This window comes from Mobula hypostoma, chromosome 25 (assembly GCF_963921235.1).
Source record: "Mobula hypostoma chromosome 25, sMobHyp1.1, whole genome shotgun sequence".
In the NCBI taxonomy this organism is placed as follows: Eukaryota; Metazoa; Chordata; class Chondrichthyes; order Myliobatiformes; family Myliobatidae; genus Mobula; species Mobula hypostoma.
This window is the reverse complement of record NC_086121.1, coordinates 394,744-410,559: the sequence shown is the minus strand read 5'-3', so window position 1 is coordinate 410,559 and position 15,816 is coordinate 394,744. Positions and strand designations below refer to the sequence as shown.

The 15,816-nt window shown below is 40.8% G+C and overlaps 1 protein-coding gene across 1 annotated transcript in view; it reads right to left on the bottom strand.

Annotated features, from left to right (window-relative positions):
* cfap74 (cilia and flagella associated protein 74) overlaps positions 1-15,816 on the bottom strand; it is a 355,344-nt gene that overhangs the window by 169,273 nt on the left and 170,255 nt on the right. The window contains exon 11 of the mRNA XM_063032843.1: positions 14,479-14,633. Within this exon, the coding sequence (XP_062888913.1) occupies positions 14,479-14,633 (155 nt within the window). The remainder of the gene's footprint in view (positions 1-14,478; positions 14,634-15,816) is intronic.

The following is a 15,816-nucleotide window of genomic DNA, read 5'->3' as shown; positions in this document are numbered from 1 at the left end:
CCTAAATTCAATCCCACGATTGATGAAGGCTAATGCACCATATACTTTCTTAATCACAGAGTCAACCTGCACAGCAGCCTTGAGTGTCCTATAGACTCAGACCCCAAGATCCCTCTGATCCTTCACACTGCCAAAAATCTTGCCATTAATACTACATTCTGTCATCATATTTGACCTACCAAAATGAACCACCTCTCACTTACCTAGGCTGAACTCCATCTGCCATTTCTCAGCCTATTTTTGTATCCTTTTCTTTCTTGAGCTCCTTCCTGCTAGCCTTATAATCTTCTAGCTCTCTCTCATTACCTAGCTTATTGAACCTTTCATAAGCTCTTCTTTTCTTCTTGACTAGATTTTCTACAGCCTTTGTACACCATGGTTCCTGTACCCTACCATCCTTTCCCTGTCTCATTGGAATGTACCTATGCAGAACTCCATGCAAATATCCCCTGAACATTTGCCACATTTCTTCCGTACATTTCCCTGAGAACATCTGTTCCCAATTTATGCTTCCAAGTTCCTGCCTGATATCCTCATATTTCCCCTTACTCCAATTAAACACTTTCCTAACTTGTCCATTCTTGTCCCTCTCAAATGCTATGGTAAAGGAGATAGAATTTGATCACTATCTCCAAAATGCTCTCCCACTGAGAGATCTGACACCTACCTGACCAGGTTCATTTCCCAATTACAGATCAATTACAGCCTCTCCTCTTGTAGACTCAACTACATATTGTGTCAAAAACCTTCTTGAACACACCTAACAAACTCCACCCTATCTAAACCCTTTGCTCTAGGGATATACCAATCGATATTTGGGAAATTAAAATCTCCCACCGCGACAACCCTGTTACTATTAAACCTTTCCAGAATCTGTCTCCCTATCTGCTCCTCGATGTCCCTGTTACTGTTGGGTGTTCTATAAAAAACTCCCAGTAGAGTTACTGACCCCTTCCTGTTCCTAACTTCCACCCAGAGACCCCATAGCCAATCCCTCTATGTGTTCCTCCTTTTCTACGGCCGTGACACTATCTCTGATCAACAGTGCCACGTCCCCACCTCTTTTGCCTCCTTCCCTGTCCTTTCTGAAACATCTAAAGCCTGGCACTTGAAGTAACCATTCCTGCCCCTGAGCCATCCAAGACTCTGTAATGGCCACAACATCATAGCTCCAAGTATTGATCTACGCCCTACGCTCATCCACTTTGTTCATAATACTCCTTGCATTAAAACAGATACATTTCAAACCATTGGTCTGAGCGCGTCCCTTTTCTATCACCTGTTTATCCTCCCTCTTGCACTGTCTCCAAGCTTTCTCTAGTTGTGAGCTAACTGCCTCTTCCTCCATCTCTTCAGTTTGGTTCCCACTCCCCAACAGCCTTAGCAAACCTCCCCGCCAGGATATTGGTCCCACTGGGATTCATGTGCAACCCATCCTTTTTGTACAGGTCATTCCTGCTCCAAAAGAGGTCCCAATGATCCAGAAATCTGAATTCCTGCCCCCGCTCCAATCCCTCAGCTGCACATTTATCCTCCATCTCACACTATTCCTATACTCACTGTCGCATGGCACAGGCAGTAATCCCGAGATGAGTACCTTTGTGGTCCTGCTTCTCAACTTCCTTCCTTACTCTCTGTAGTCTGCTTTCAGGACCCCCTCCCTTTTCCTGCCAATGTTGTTGGTACCAATATGTAACACAACCTCTGGCTGTTCTCCTTCCTATCCTGGACCCTGGTACCTGGGAGGCAAATTTCCATCCGTGCTTCTTTCCTATGTCCACAGAATCGCCTGTCTGACCCCCTAACTAAAAAAAATCCCCTATCACTGCTGCCATCCTCTTCCTTTCCCTACCCTTCTGAGCCACAGGGCCAGACTCTGTGCTGGAGGTGCAGCCACTGTTGCTTCCCCTAGGCAGGCTGCCCCCCCCAACAGTATTCAAGCAGGAGTACTTATTGTCAAGGGGTACATTCACAGGGGTACTCTCTAGCCTCTGACTCCTGTCCTTCCCTCTCCTGACTGTTACCCACTTATGTGTCTCCCAGGCCCCGGTGTGATTACCTGCCTATAGCTCTTCTCTATCACCTCCTCACTCTTCCTGACCAGATGAAGGTCATCGAGCTGCATCTCCTGTTCCCTAAAGCGGTCCCCAAGGAGCTGCAGCTCGACGCACCTGGTGCAGATGTGGCCATCCGGGAGGCTGGGAGTCTTCCGGTCCTCCCACATCTAACACCGAGCACAGAAAACTGGCCTTATACATATACTTCCTGTCTGTATTCTATTCAGGCAACCTACCTCACCTCGACCCGTTAATACCGAAGCCCCGTTGAGCCAAAGCCTTCCTACTCTGTTTCCCTCTACTCCGTTGCCCACTCTATAAGGCTGTCTCCTTTTAAACTCTTCTCACAGTTCTCACTGGCTGACGTCCATGTGCTTGTGCAGTCGTGCCCCGATCAAACCACTGAAGAAATAACCACGTGATTAGACTTTCCAAAGTGTGCATGTGGAATGGCATGGTAAGTGTTCTTGATGGTAGTATAACAGAGATCCAACATGTTGGATCTGGTTCCACAAGTGGTTTATGGTCTTATAAGTGGTGATAAATAGAGACTTTTCCAAGCTGGCCTGCTTTAAATTCCCCAAGATGATGAGGAAGGCATCAGGGTGCGTTGTTTTATGCCTGTTGATTACATTGCTCAGTTCATCCAGCAAGGGGTGCCCAACTATTTTTATTCATGGACCCATAAGATATAAGAGCAGAATTAGGCCATTTGGCCCATCAGGTCTGCACCTCCATTTCATCATGACTGATCCATTTCCTTCTCAGCCCCAATCTGCTGCCTTCTCCCCTGTATTCATTCATGCCTTGACTAATCAAGACTGCCTTAAATATACCCAATGACTTGGCCTCCACAGCATGGTGACAATGAATTTCACAGATTCACCGCCCCCTTGCTAAAGAAATTCCTCCTCTTCTCTGTTCTAAAGGGATGTCCTTCTATTCTGATGCTGTGCCCTCTGGTCCTAGACTGCAACCCCTCCCCTGCTGAAGTTCACTCGTTAGCAATTGAAAGTAGCAAGTTGGTCTTAAATAAGAGATGGTACTTACATTGCATATTGATGTAGCTACAATGAAGGCACAACAGCAGCTATATTTCATTAGGAGTTTCAGAAGATTTGGTATGTCAGCTGAAACACTTGCAAATTTCTACAGCAGTACCATGGAGAACATTCTAACTGGTCGCAACACCATCTGGTATATGTGTGGAGAGGGGAGGGGGCGGTTTACACAGGATTGAAGTAAGTGCAGTGAGTTTTAAACTTAGCTAGCTCCATTATCAGCACTAGCCTCTGTAGCATCCAGGAGATCTTCAAGGAACACTGCCTCAAAAAAAAGTGGCATCTATCATTAAGGACCCCCATCACCCAGGTCATGCCTTGTTCTCAGGATGGAGGTACAGAAGCATTAAGACACACACACAAAGATTCAGAAGCAGTTTCTTCCCTCTGCCATCCAGTTTTTGAATGGACATTGACCCCATGAACACTACAAATTTCATGACGTATTCCAACAGTCCAATCGGCAGCAGGAGCAGGCCACAGTGACAAGGTTTCTCGCAGGTCGACAATACTTCTTTAAAGGTACAGAAGGAACAAGCGGGTGGCCATTGTAGGGAGTAGGTCAGTGGTGAGGGTATGAGTGTGAAGCTCTGACTCAAAAGAGGCGTTGGCTCTGGGTAGTAGTAGGCAGCCGACAATCCCAGGGGATCATGAGTTTCTGCCTCTGGACTGTGGCTCCAGGTAAGTTTCTGTTAAGCTTCCATTTTTCTCTCTCTCTTGCTGTACTCAGTGCAGTAACTGGCTGTTGTGTGTTCCTCATGTGGATGTTGGAGACTTGGAAGACTCAGAGACTCCCAGGGAACTACATCTGCACAAATTACATCTGGCCACAGCTCCTTGAAGACCGTGTTAGGGATATGGAGCAGCAGCTGGATGACCTTCGGCTTGTATGGCAGAGTGAGGGAATAATCAATCTGATTTACCAAGAAGTAGTCACCCCAAAGTTGCAGGAGGCAGGTAGCTGGGTGACTGTCAGGAGAAATGGAAATGTGAATAAGCAGTTAGTACTGAGTACCCTTGTGGGAGATGACCTCCGGGGGAATGCCATGGAGACCGGGTTACTAGCAATGAGCATAGGTCCGTGGTACAGAAGGGAAAGAGGAAGAAAAGGGAAGTGGTAGTGAAAGGGGAGTCAACAGAAAGGGGAACAGACAGGAGATACTGTGGATGTGAATGGGACACCCGGATGGTATGTTGCCTCCCCGGTACCAAGATCAGGGACGTCTTGGATCGTGTCCACAATATTTTGGAGAGGGAGGTAGAGCAGCCAGATATCTTGGTACTCATTGGTACCAATAACATAGGAAGAAAAAGCAAAGAGATACTGAAAAGAGAATTTAGAGAGCTAGGTAGAAAGCTGAGAAGCAGGACCTTCCGGATAGAAATTTCTGGATTGCTGCCTATGCCACGCACCAGTGAGGGTAGGAACAGGATGATTTGGCAAATTAATGTGTGGCACAGAAGCTGGTGCAGGGGGCAGCGCTTCAGGTTCTTGGATCTTTGGGATCTCTTCTGGGGGAAGGTATAACCTGTTAAAAAGTGATGGGTTGCACCTGAACCCAAGGAGAACTGATACTCTTGTGGACAGGTTTGTTAGAGCTGTGGGGAGGGGGGTGGGAACTGGAGTGAAGGGACGCAGGATAGGACAGATGGTAAAAAGCAAAGATAGCATGGAGTCAGATTTGTCAGGAAGGGCAGGCAGATGAATAGGACATAACTGCAGCCAGCAGGGTGAGTATCAGTGCATTAGTGATGCAGAATCAAAAGGGGTAGCAAATACAGCACTCAAAGCGTTATATCTCAATGCACGGAGTACAAGAACTAGGGTGGATGATCTTGTTGCACTGTTACTGATTGTCGGGTATAATGTTGCGGCCATCATTGAATCAAGGCTGAAGGATGGTTGGAGTTGGGAGCTGAATATCCAAGGTTACATATTATATTAGAGGGATAGGAAGGTCGGCAGAGGGGGTGGTGTGGCTCTGCTGGTGAAGAATGGCATCAAATTAGTAGAAAGATGTGTCATAGGATTGGACGATGTTGAATACTTGTGGGTTGGGTTTAGAAACTGCAAGGGTAAAAGGACCATGATAGCAGTTATATATAGGCCTCCCAAAAGTAGCTGGGAGGTGGACCACAGACTGCAACATGAAATAGAAAAGTCACGTCAAAAGGGCAATGTCATGATAGTCATGGGAGATTTCAACATGCAGGTCAATTGGGGAAATTAGGTTGGAAATGGATCCCAAGAGACTGAGTTTGTTGAATGCCTATGAGATGGCCTTTTAGAGCAGTTTGTCATTGAGCCTACGAGAGCATCAGCTATATTGGATTGGGTGTTTTGTAATGAACCGGAGCAGATTAGGGAGCTTAAGGTTAAAAAACACTTAGGAGTCAATGATCAAAATATGATTGAGTTTAACTGGAAATTTGATAGGGAGGAAGTAAAGTCTGAGCAGCAGTATTTCAGTGGAGTAAAGGAAACTACAGTGGTACGAGAGAGGAGTTGACTAAAATAAATTGGAAGAAGATGCTGGTAGGGATGACCTCAGAGCAACAATCGTGAGAAAAATGAAAAGATGCAGGATAGATGTATTCCACAAATAAAGAAATACTCAAATGACAAAATAATACAACTGTGGCCGACAAGGGAAGTCAAAGCTAATGTAAAAGCAAAAGAGAGGGCATACAATAAAGCAAAAATTAGTGGGAAGACAGAGAATTGGGAACTTTTAAAACCCTACACAATGCAACAAAAAGGATCATTAGGAGGAGGGAAAAGATGAACTATGAAGCTTTTTACAAGCTAGCAAACAATATCAAAGAGTACAGTAAAAACATTTTCAAGTATATAAAAAAAAGGGAGATGAGAGTGGACAAAGGACCATTAGAAATTGAGACCAGAGAAATAATAACCAGAAAAAATAATAACAAGGAGATGGCAAATGAACTAATGAGTATTTTAAGACCATAAGACAAAGGAGCAGAAGTCGGCCATTCGGCCCATCGGGTCTGCTCCGCCAGTTTATCATGAGCTGATCCATTCTCCCATTTAGTCCCACTCCCCCGCCTTCTCACCATAACTTCTGATGCCCTGGCTACTCAGATACCTATCAATCTCTGCCTTAAATACACCCAATGACTTGGCCTCCACTGCCGCCCGTGGCAACAAATTCTATAGATTGACCACCCTCTGGCTAAAAAAATTTCTTCGCATCTCTGTTCTGAATGGGCGCCCTTCAATCTTTAAGTCATGCCCTCTCGTACTAGACTCCCCCACCATGGGAAACAGTTTTGCCACGTCCACTCTGTCCATGCCTTTCAACATTCGAAATGTTTCTATGAGGTCTCCCCTCATTCTTTTAAACTCCAAGGAATACAGTCCAAGAGCGGACAAGCGTTCCTCATATGTTAACCCTCTCATTCCCGGAATCATTCTAGCGAATCTTCTCTGAACCCTCTCCAACATCAGCACATCCTTTCTTAAATAAGGACCCCAAAACTGCCCACAGTACTCCAAGTGAGGTCTTACCAGTGCCTTATAGAGCCTCAACATCACATCCCTGCTCCTATACTCTATTCCTCTAGAAATGAAAGCCAACATTGCATTCGCCTTTTTCACCACCGACTCAACCTGGAGGTTAACCTTAAGGTATCCTGTACGAGGACTCCCAAGTCCCATTGCATCTCAGAACTTTGAATTCTCTCCCCATTTAAATAATAGTCTGCCCGTTTATTTCTTCTGCCAAAGTGCATAACCATACACTTTCCAACATTGTATTTCATTTGCCACTTCTTTGCCCATTCTTCCAATCTATCCAAGTCTCTCTGCAGACTCTCCGTTTCCTCAGCACTACCGGCCCTTCCACCTATCTTCGCATCGTCAGCAAACTTAGCCACAAAGCCATCTATTCCATAATCCAAATCGTTGATGTACAATGTAAAAAGAAGCAGCCCCAACACTGATCCCTGTGGAACACCACTGGTAACCGGCAGCCAACTAGAATAGGATCCCTTTATTCCCACTTTCTGTTTCCTGGCAATCAGCCAATGCTGTATCCACACGTGTAACTTTCCCATAATTCCATGGGCTCTTATCTTGATTAGCAGCCTCATGTGTGGCACCTTGTCAAAGGCCTTCTGAAAATCCAAATATACAACATCCACTGCATCTCCCTTGTCTAGCCCACTTGTAATTTCCTCAAAAAATTGCAATAGGTTTGTCAGACAGGATTTTCCTTTAAGGAAACCATACTGAGTTTTGCCTATCTTGTTATATGCCTCCAGGTACTCCGTAACCTCATCCTTGACAATCGACTCCAATAACTTCCCAACCACCGATGTCAAGCTAACAGATCTATAATTTCCTTTTTGCTTCCTTGCCCCCTTCTTAAATAGCGGAGTGACATTTGCAATCTTCCAGTCCTCCTGAACCATGCCAGAATCTATTGACTTTTGAAAGATTATTGCTAATGCCTCCGTAATCTCCACAGCTACTTCCTTCAGAACACGAGGGTGCATTCCATCTGGTCTGGGAGATTTATCTACCCTAAGACTATTCAGCTTCCTGAGTACTTTCTCTGTAGTAATTGTGATTGCGCACACTTCTCTTCCCTGCCACCTTGAGTGTCCGGTATACTGCTGTCTTCCTCAGTGAAGACTGATGCAAAATACTCGTTCAGTTCCTCTGCCATCTCCTTATCTCCTATTACAATTTCTCCAACATCATTTTCTATTGGTCCTATATCTACTCTTATCTGCCTTTTACTCTTTATATACTTGAAAAAGCTTTTAGTATCCCCTCTGATATTATTTGCTAGCTTCGTTTCATAGTTCATCTTTTCCCCCTTTTTGCATCAGTCTTCAGTGTTGAAGACACTAGCAGTCTCTCAGATTTTGAAGGGTGCGAGGGAAGAGAAGTGAGTGTAGTTACTATCACAAAGGAGCAGGTGCTCAAAAAGCTGAAAGACCTAAGAGTACATAGGTCACCTGGACCAGATGAACTACCGCCTAGGGTTCTGAAAGAGGTAGCGTTAGAGATCGTAGAAGGATTAGTAATGATCTTTCAAAAATCATTGGACTTTGGCATGGTGCCAGAGGACTGGAAAATTGCAAATGTCTCTTCACTATTTAATAAAGGAGGAAGGCAGCAGAAATGAAATTATAGACCAATTAGCTTGACCTCCGTGTTTGGAGTCAATTGTTAAGGATGAGGTTATGGAGTACTTGGTGACACAGTACAAGATAGGACAGAGTCAACACAGATTCCTTAAGGGAAAAGTTACTGGCATGGTTGGAGCACTGGCTGATTAGTAGGAGCCAGTGAGTGGGAATAAAAGGATCCTTTTCTAGTTGGCTGCCAGTGATTAGTGGTGTTCCGCAGGGGTCATTGTTGGGACCACTGCTTTTCATGTTGTATATCAATGACTTAGATGATGGAATAGATGGTTTTGTTGCCAGGTTTGCAGATGATACGAAAATTGGTGGAATGGCAGGTAGTGTTGAGGAAACAGGTATGCTGCAGAAGAACTTAGATAGATTAGGAGAATGGGCATGAGTGGAAAATGAAATACAATGTTGGAAAATGCATGGTCATGCACTTTGGTAGTAGAAATAAATGTGAGGACTATATTCTAAATGGGGAGAAAATCCAAAAATCTGATATGCAAAGGGACTTGGGAGTTAACTTGCAGCTAGAATTGGTGATGAGCAAGGCAAATGCAATATTAGCATTCATTTCAAGAGGTTGAGAATACAAGAGCAAGGACATGATGCTGAGGCTTTATAGGCATTGGTGAGGCCTCACCTTGAGTATTGTGAACAGTTTTGGGCTCCTCATCTAAGAAAAGAAATGCTGGCATTAGAGAGGGTTCACAAGGATGATTCTGGGAATGAAAGGGTTGTTTTATTAGGAATGCTTGATAGCTCTGGGTCTGTACTTGCTCGAATTTACAATGATGAGAGGGGATCTCATTGAAAGCTTTCGATTATTGAAAGACCTAGGCAGAGCAGATGTGGGAAGGATGTTTTCTATGGTGGGAGAGTCAAGGACAAGGGAGCACAGGATAGAGGGGGTCCATTCAAAACAGAGATGCGGAGAAAGTTATTTTGCCAGAGGGTGATGAACTTGTGGAATTTATTACCAAAGACAGCTGTGGAAGCCAGTTGTTGGCGGTATTTAAGGCAGAAATTGATAGGTTCTTGATTGGACATGGCATGAAAGGTTATGGCAAGAATGCTGGGGAGTGGGACTAAGGAGGGGCAAAACGGATCAGCGATGATTAAATGGCGAAGCAGACCCAATGTACCAAATGGCCTTATTCTGCTCCTATGTCTTATGGTCTATGGTCATATGTTAGTGATATTAAACCTGATTCTGTTTCTGATTCTGGGAAATGCCTAATCCAGCCTATCATCCTTTATTTTCTCAGCCTATGTATAGTTCGAAACATAGTAACTGCAATAGGTATTGAGCAACATGCACAAAATGCCAGGAACTCAGCAGGTCAGGCAGCATCTATGCAGAGGTGTAAACTGTTGATGTATCAGGTTGAGACCTTTCATCATGACTGATAAAGTATTCGTGTAACTTCTGTCCTAAGTGAGGTGTATGGTTGACGTACTAAAGAGTTCACTGCTGTAAATGGCTATTATCATGTGGCAGCAACTCAGTGCATAAGAGGTCCTGTTGTTGCTCAAACCAAACATCTGAATGGGGAGGAAATGTGATCTCAGTGACTTTGATCGTCGGTGGCAGATGGGGTGGTTTGAGTATTGCAGAAACTGCTGAACTCCTGGAATTTTCACACACATTTTCTAGAGTTTACAGAAAATGGTGCAGAAAACATAAAGCATCCAGTGAGCAGCAGTTCTGTGGGCAAAAGTGTCTTTCCAGAGGTCAGAGGAGAATAGCTGGACTGGTTCAAGCTGACAGGAAGATGACAGTAACTCAAATAACTATGCGTTACAAAAGTTGTATGCAGAAGATCATCTGTGAATGCAAGACACATTGAACCTTGAAGTGGATGGGTTATTGCAGCAGAAGACCACAAATGTACACTCAATGGCCACTTTATTAGGTACAGGAGGTTCCTAATAAAGAGTACATGCAAACATCATTCATTTTCTAGATTATCTTTCTTTTTCAATATTTTTATTGATTTCTTACATAAAAGAATACAGTCAGATATATAATATATATTGATTATAATATATTGGAATCACAAATATAGTCTCATTACCTCATATCCATATAAATTAAATTTAAACATAATATTGAAGAGATAATTTTATTATACAAAAAAATCTAAACCGACTACCAGAAAAAAAAACAGCTGTTTGGTTAAAAAAAAGAAAAGGAAAAAATCCTTATCGTATCATAAAACATATTATTAGCCAACATCTGCGCTTAATAGCAAATCAAAGATTTTGAAAATAATTCAAAAAAGGTCCCCACAATGTTAAAAAATCTTGTCTAGGTTCAGAAATTGAACAGCGATTCTTCTCTAAATTTAAGCATTACGTAACATCATTTAACCAATGAGTATAAGTAGGCGGAGCGGCATCCTTCCACTTAAGCAACAATGCCCTCCTGACTATAAGAGAAATAAAAGCCAAAATGTGCAAATCATGTGTCTCCAAAATAATATAATTTCCTCCAACAATACCAAATAAGGAAGTCAAAGGATTAGGTTTGGAATACTGCCTTCCAATACTTTTCAAGAGTCGGACAAGTCCAAAACATATGAATCAGTGAAGCTTCTCCATTGTTACAGCTATTGTTACATTGTTCTACGAGTCTGTGGTGGCCAGTGCGATCATGTTTGCTGTTGTGTGCTGGGGCAGCAGGCTGAGGGTAGCAGACACCAACAGAATCAACAAACTCATTCGTAAGGCCAGTGATGTTGTGGGGGTGGGGATGGAACTGGACTCTCTGACAGTGGCGTCTGAAAAGAGGATGCTGTCTAGGTTGCATGCCATCTTGGACAATGTCTCCCATCCACTACATAATGGACTGGTTGACCACAGGCGTACATTCAGCCAGAGACTCATTCCACCGAGATGCAACACAGAGCGTCATAGGAAGTCATTCCTGCCTGTGGCCATTAAACTTTACAACTCCTCCCTTGGAGGGTCAGACACCCTGAGCCAATAGGCTGACCCTGGACTTATTTCCTGGCATAATTTAGATATTATAATTTAACTATTTATGGTTTTATTACTATTTATTATTTATGGTGCAACTGTAACTAAAACCAATTTCCCCTGGGATCAATAAAGTGTGACTATGACTATGACTATCACAATAGGGAGATATATCCAAATAAAAGCGGATATATTATCTTTAGTCATGTGGGCCCTATGAATCACTTTAAATTGTAGAAGGGAATGACAGGCACATAATGATGAGGTATTAACCAATTTAAAAATTTCATTTCAAGTATCCTCAGAAATTGGAATCTGTAAATCTTGTTCCCAGAGATTTTTAATTTTGTCTAAAGGAATATTTCTCATTCCTAACAACATACCATAAATATTAGATATAGATCCATTATGGAAGGGTTTCAAATTAAAAATTATATCAAGCAAATTCTTATCTGGACTTTTAGTATGTAGTTGAGAACGCAAAAAGTCTCTAATTTGTAAATATCGAAAAAAGTGGGTTTTGGGTAGGCTATACTTAGCTGACAGTTGTTCAAATGAAGAGCGACTATCTCCAACAAACAAATCCTGAAAACATTTAATACCCAATCTGTTCCACTCTTTAAAAACTACATCAGCCATAGAATGTTTAAAAAAAGTTAGAAAAAATGGAATTTGAAAGTGAAAAACTCACTAAACCAAAATACTTTCTAAATTGTACCCAAATCCTCAAAGTGTGTTTAACTACAAAATTATCAGTTAAATTACTTAAAGATAAAGGAATTGATGATCTGAGAAGAGAAATGATAGAAAATTTATTAACAGGATTAGCTTCTAAAGAAACCCAGACCGGACAGTCCTCTCGATTAATATAATATAACCAAAATGTAAGATTCCGTATATTGACTGCCCAGTAATAAAACCTAAAATTGCGTAAGGCTAAACCTCCATTCGTTTTTACCTTTTTGAAGATGAACTTTATTTAATAGAGAAATTTTATTTTTCCATATATAAGAAGATATAATAGAATCCAGAGAATCAAAAAAGGATTTAGGAATAAAAACAGGTATGACCTGAAATAAATATAAAAATTTAAGCAAAATATTCATTTTAATAGAATTAATTCAGCCAATCAATGATAAAGAGAGGGGTGACCAATTTGATAGTTCCTTCTTAACATAATTCAGAAGTGTAAAATAATTTTCTTTAAAAAGGAGTTTATAATTCCTAGCAATTGTTATGCCCAAATAAGTAAATTGATTTCTTACAATTTTAAAAGGAAGATTAGTATTAACTAATACCAAATTATTCAAAGAAAAAAGTTCACTCTTATGTAAGTTAAGTTTATATCCTGAAAACTGACTAAAGCAGGAGAGTAAAGAAAGTACGGAAGGTAAAGAAGACTCCACATTAGAAATGTAGAGCAAAAGGTCATCAGCATAAAGCGAAACTTTATGGGTAATACCCCTCCTTAAAGTTACATTTTTCTAAAGTTTTAAATAAATAATTCCTTTCAACCCCATCAAAGGCTTTCTCAGCATCTAAGGATATCACACATTCCGATATCTCTTTAGAAGGAGAATAAATAACATACATAAATGACAAATATTAAAGTGGGAATATCGATTTTTGATAAATCCAGTCTGATCATCAGAAATAATAGATGGCAAAATATTTACAATCCTACGAACCAAGAGTTTAGATAAAACTTTAGTATCAACATTAAGTAAGGAAATTGATCTATAAGAGGAACATTCAGTTGGATCCTTATTCTTTTTAAGAATAAGCAAAATAGAGGCTTCCTAAAAAGATTGTGGCAAACTACCTAATTTAAAAGAGTCCTAAAGGACTGAATATAAGTGAGGTATAAGCAAAGAGGTAAAAGCCTTATAAAACTCTCCAGAAAATCCATCAGGACCCGGAGCCTTCCCCCGTGTGCAAAGAGTGAATAATCTAGGCAATTTCCTCATAAGAAATGGATTGATCCAGCAATTTTCGATTATCATCAGAAAGTGTAGGAATGTTTAATCGATTTAAGGAATTATTCATTACAGTATTATCTTTAGGTGGATCAGAACTATAAAGTTTAGAATAGAATTCTCTAAAAGTATCATTTATTTCTAAATGATCAGATGTTTTATCACCATTAGCTTTACAAATTTCTTTAATTTGGAGTTTAACTATAAAGGTCTTTAACTGGTTAGCCAATAGTTTACCCGTTTTTTTCTCCATGAATATAAAACTGACTTTTATCTTTTAAAAGTTGAATTTCAATAGGATAAGTTAAAAGCAGATCATATTTAGTTTTAATTTCAACACGCCTTTGATATAAAACAGGATCTTGAGCCAAAGCATATTTTTGGTCTAATTGTTTCAACTGACTGGCTAATTCAATTCTCTCCTTATTAGCTTTTTTCTTAACACTTGCGGTAAAAGAAATAATTTGACCTCTGATATAGGTCTTAAAAGCATCCCATAAAATAAGACTAGAAGTCTCTTCTAGCATATTCTCTTTAAAAAAACAGAGTAGTATTTGGTAGTGCTCTAATTTGTTCTGTATTTCATTTAAGTACTTTACTTTTTAGTTGGTTAAACAGTAGTTTGTTTTTTTTTAAAACCTTTTTTTTAATTAAGTGCAATCGTGAACAATAGCCAGATCAGAAATGCTGATCAAGTCAACTAGTTCCCAAAGAGAACTCTGATAGACCAATCAGATGGTTCACTGCTGCTCAGCGATAGAACACAAAACAGGCACAAAGGTCACTAGCCCCTGTACCCCAGAAACACACCTGAGCAGTGCGGCGGAGGTATGCGCTATGCATGACCTGATCTGAAAGCATCATGTTGACTCATAATAGATCATGTTCAGGGTGGAACAGCTTAGTCAAGGATGGGGTGATTAGCACAGATGGACAAATTATACCTCCACTAACCCTTTATAACTATTTCCATGAAACTTTTGCTAATTGGGGCAGCTGCTTAATTGGGCCAAGATGTACTGGTTTTGATTGTCCCAGTTAACTGGAATCCACTGTATTTTGGTTGTAATAACCCTTCCAAACTTCATCATTTGCCCTTTAGAAAAAAACCTACTGAATTTGTAAAGAGATTTAAAAACATTGAAATGTATATATGTGTTCCTGGCAGTTAGTGTATAATAAAATTCTGAGTGGACTGTAGGAATGGAACATTAGGTTGTTGAACAATCATATACTCACTGTTTCTTTTTCTCAAATTCTTGCTGCAGCTTTGCACGTATCATAATTTGTTGAGCAACACCACTCTCTAACATCATGGTTTCTTCTACCTTCTGCTTTTGTTTCTCTGCTTCAGCCAAAGCTTTTCTCCTCAGCTGTGCTGCTCGTTGATTTTCCTGTGTGCAAGAGATTTATGCTGCAATTTACTAATTTCATAATCTGAAAAAACTTGCAATCTACAATCACTGTATCTCTGTTGCAAGATCAAAGATGATAGGAACATGGCTCAGTGAACGTGTCCACAGAATCACTGATTCATGAGGCTCAGATATGTATTTAGTAGGAACAATACAAGCTGAACACAGGGAAAATTAAGATACAAAATTCAATATTCAAGATTATTTAATGTCACTCCTAGTAAAGGAGAATGAAATAATTATTACTCCTGATCTGATGCAGCACAAGAAAAATCATAATAAGATAAAACACACAATAATAAAAAGTAAATATAAATACATAAAATTGCTTATATTCATAGATTGTTTATACAGTGCCTATAAAAAGTATTCACCCCCCAGAAGTTTTCATGTTTTAGTGTTTTACAACATTGAATCACAGTGGATTTAATTTGGCTTTTTTGACATTGTCAACAGAAAAAAGACTCTTTCGTGTCAAAGTGAATACAGATCTCTACAAAGTGATCTAAATTAAGTACAAATATAGAACACAAAATAATTGACAAGGCGGGGGGGCTGTTGAGGGAAAGAGAGTGGAGAAGGAGCGGGATAGGGATTTGGGATCAGAGGTAGGCAACTGGGGAGAAATGGATTATTGTGAAGGGAGAAATAAAGGGAATGAGGAGATAGTGAGGGGACAGATGAATGAAAACCGAGACAAAGGGAATAAAAGAATAGAAATGACAGTGGAGAGAGCTCTGATAGTGAGGAAGATGAACAAGTTCAGAGAGAAGGTGTTGTCATAATTAGGTTTAATGAGAAGGCTCAAGGACACATGAACAACATTAACCCATTTGTGCTAACAACAACTCTGGCAAATAAGATAGGGGAAATAGTATTTGCAAAAGTCCTTAATGATGGCAACCTATTGGTAAGATGTGCGAATGAGGAACAACTTGAAAAAGCACTTGTAGCCCCCCTGGCCACCCTCAGGGTCGCTCGGCTCGCTGTCGTCTAGGGAAACAGCCCTTGGCCCCGCCAAACTGGGTAATTAGTTTGTGTGGATGCTGTGTGATGTACCCCACCCCGCCCAAATAACAGACAGTACACCAGATACGATTAAATGATTTACTGGGAGTATATAATTAATAGAGAATAAAATATAAAAGGAAAATAAAAGGCG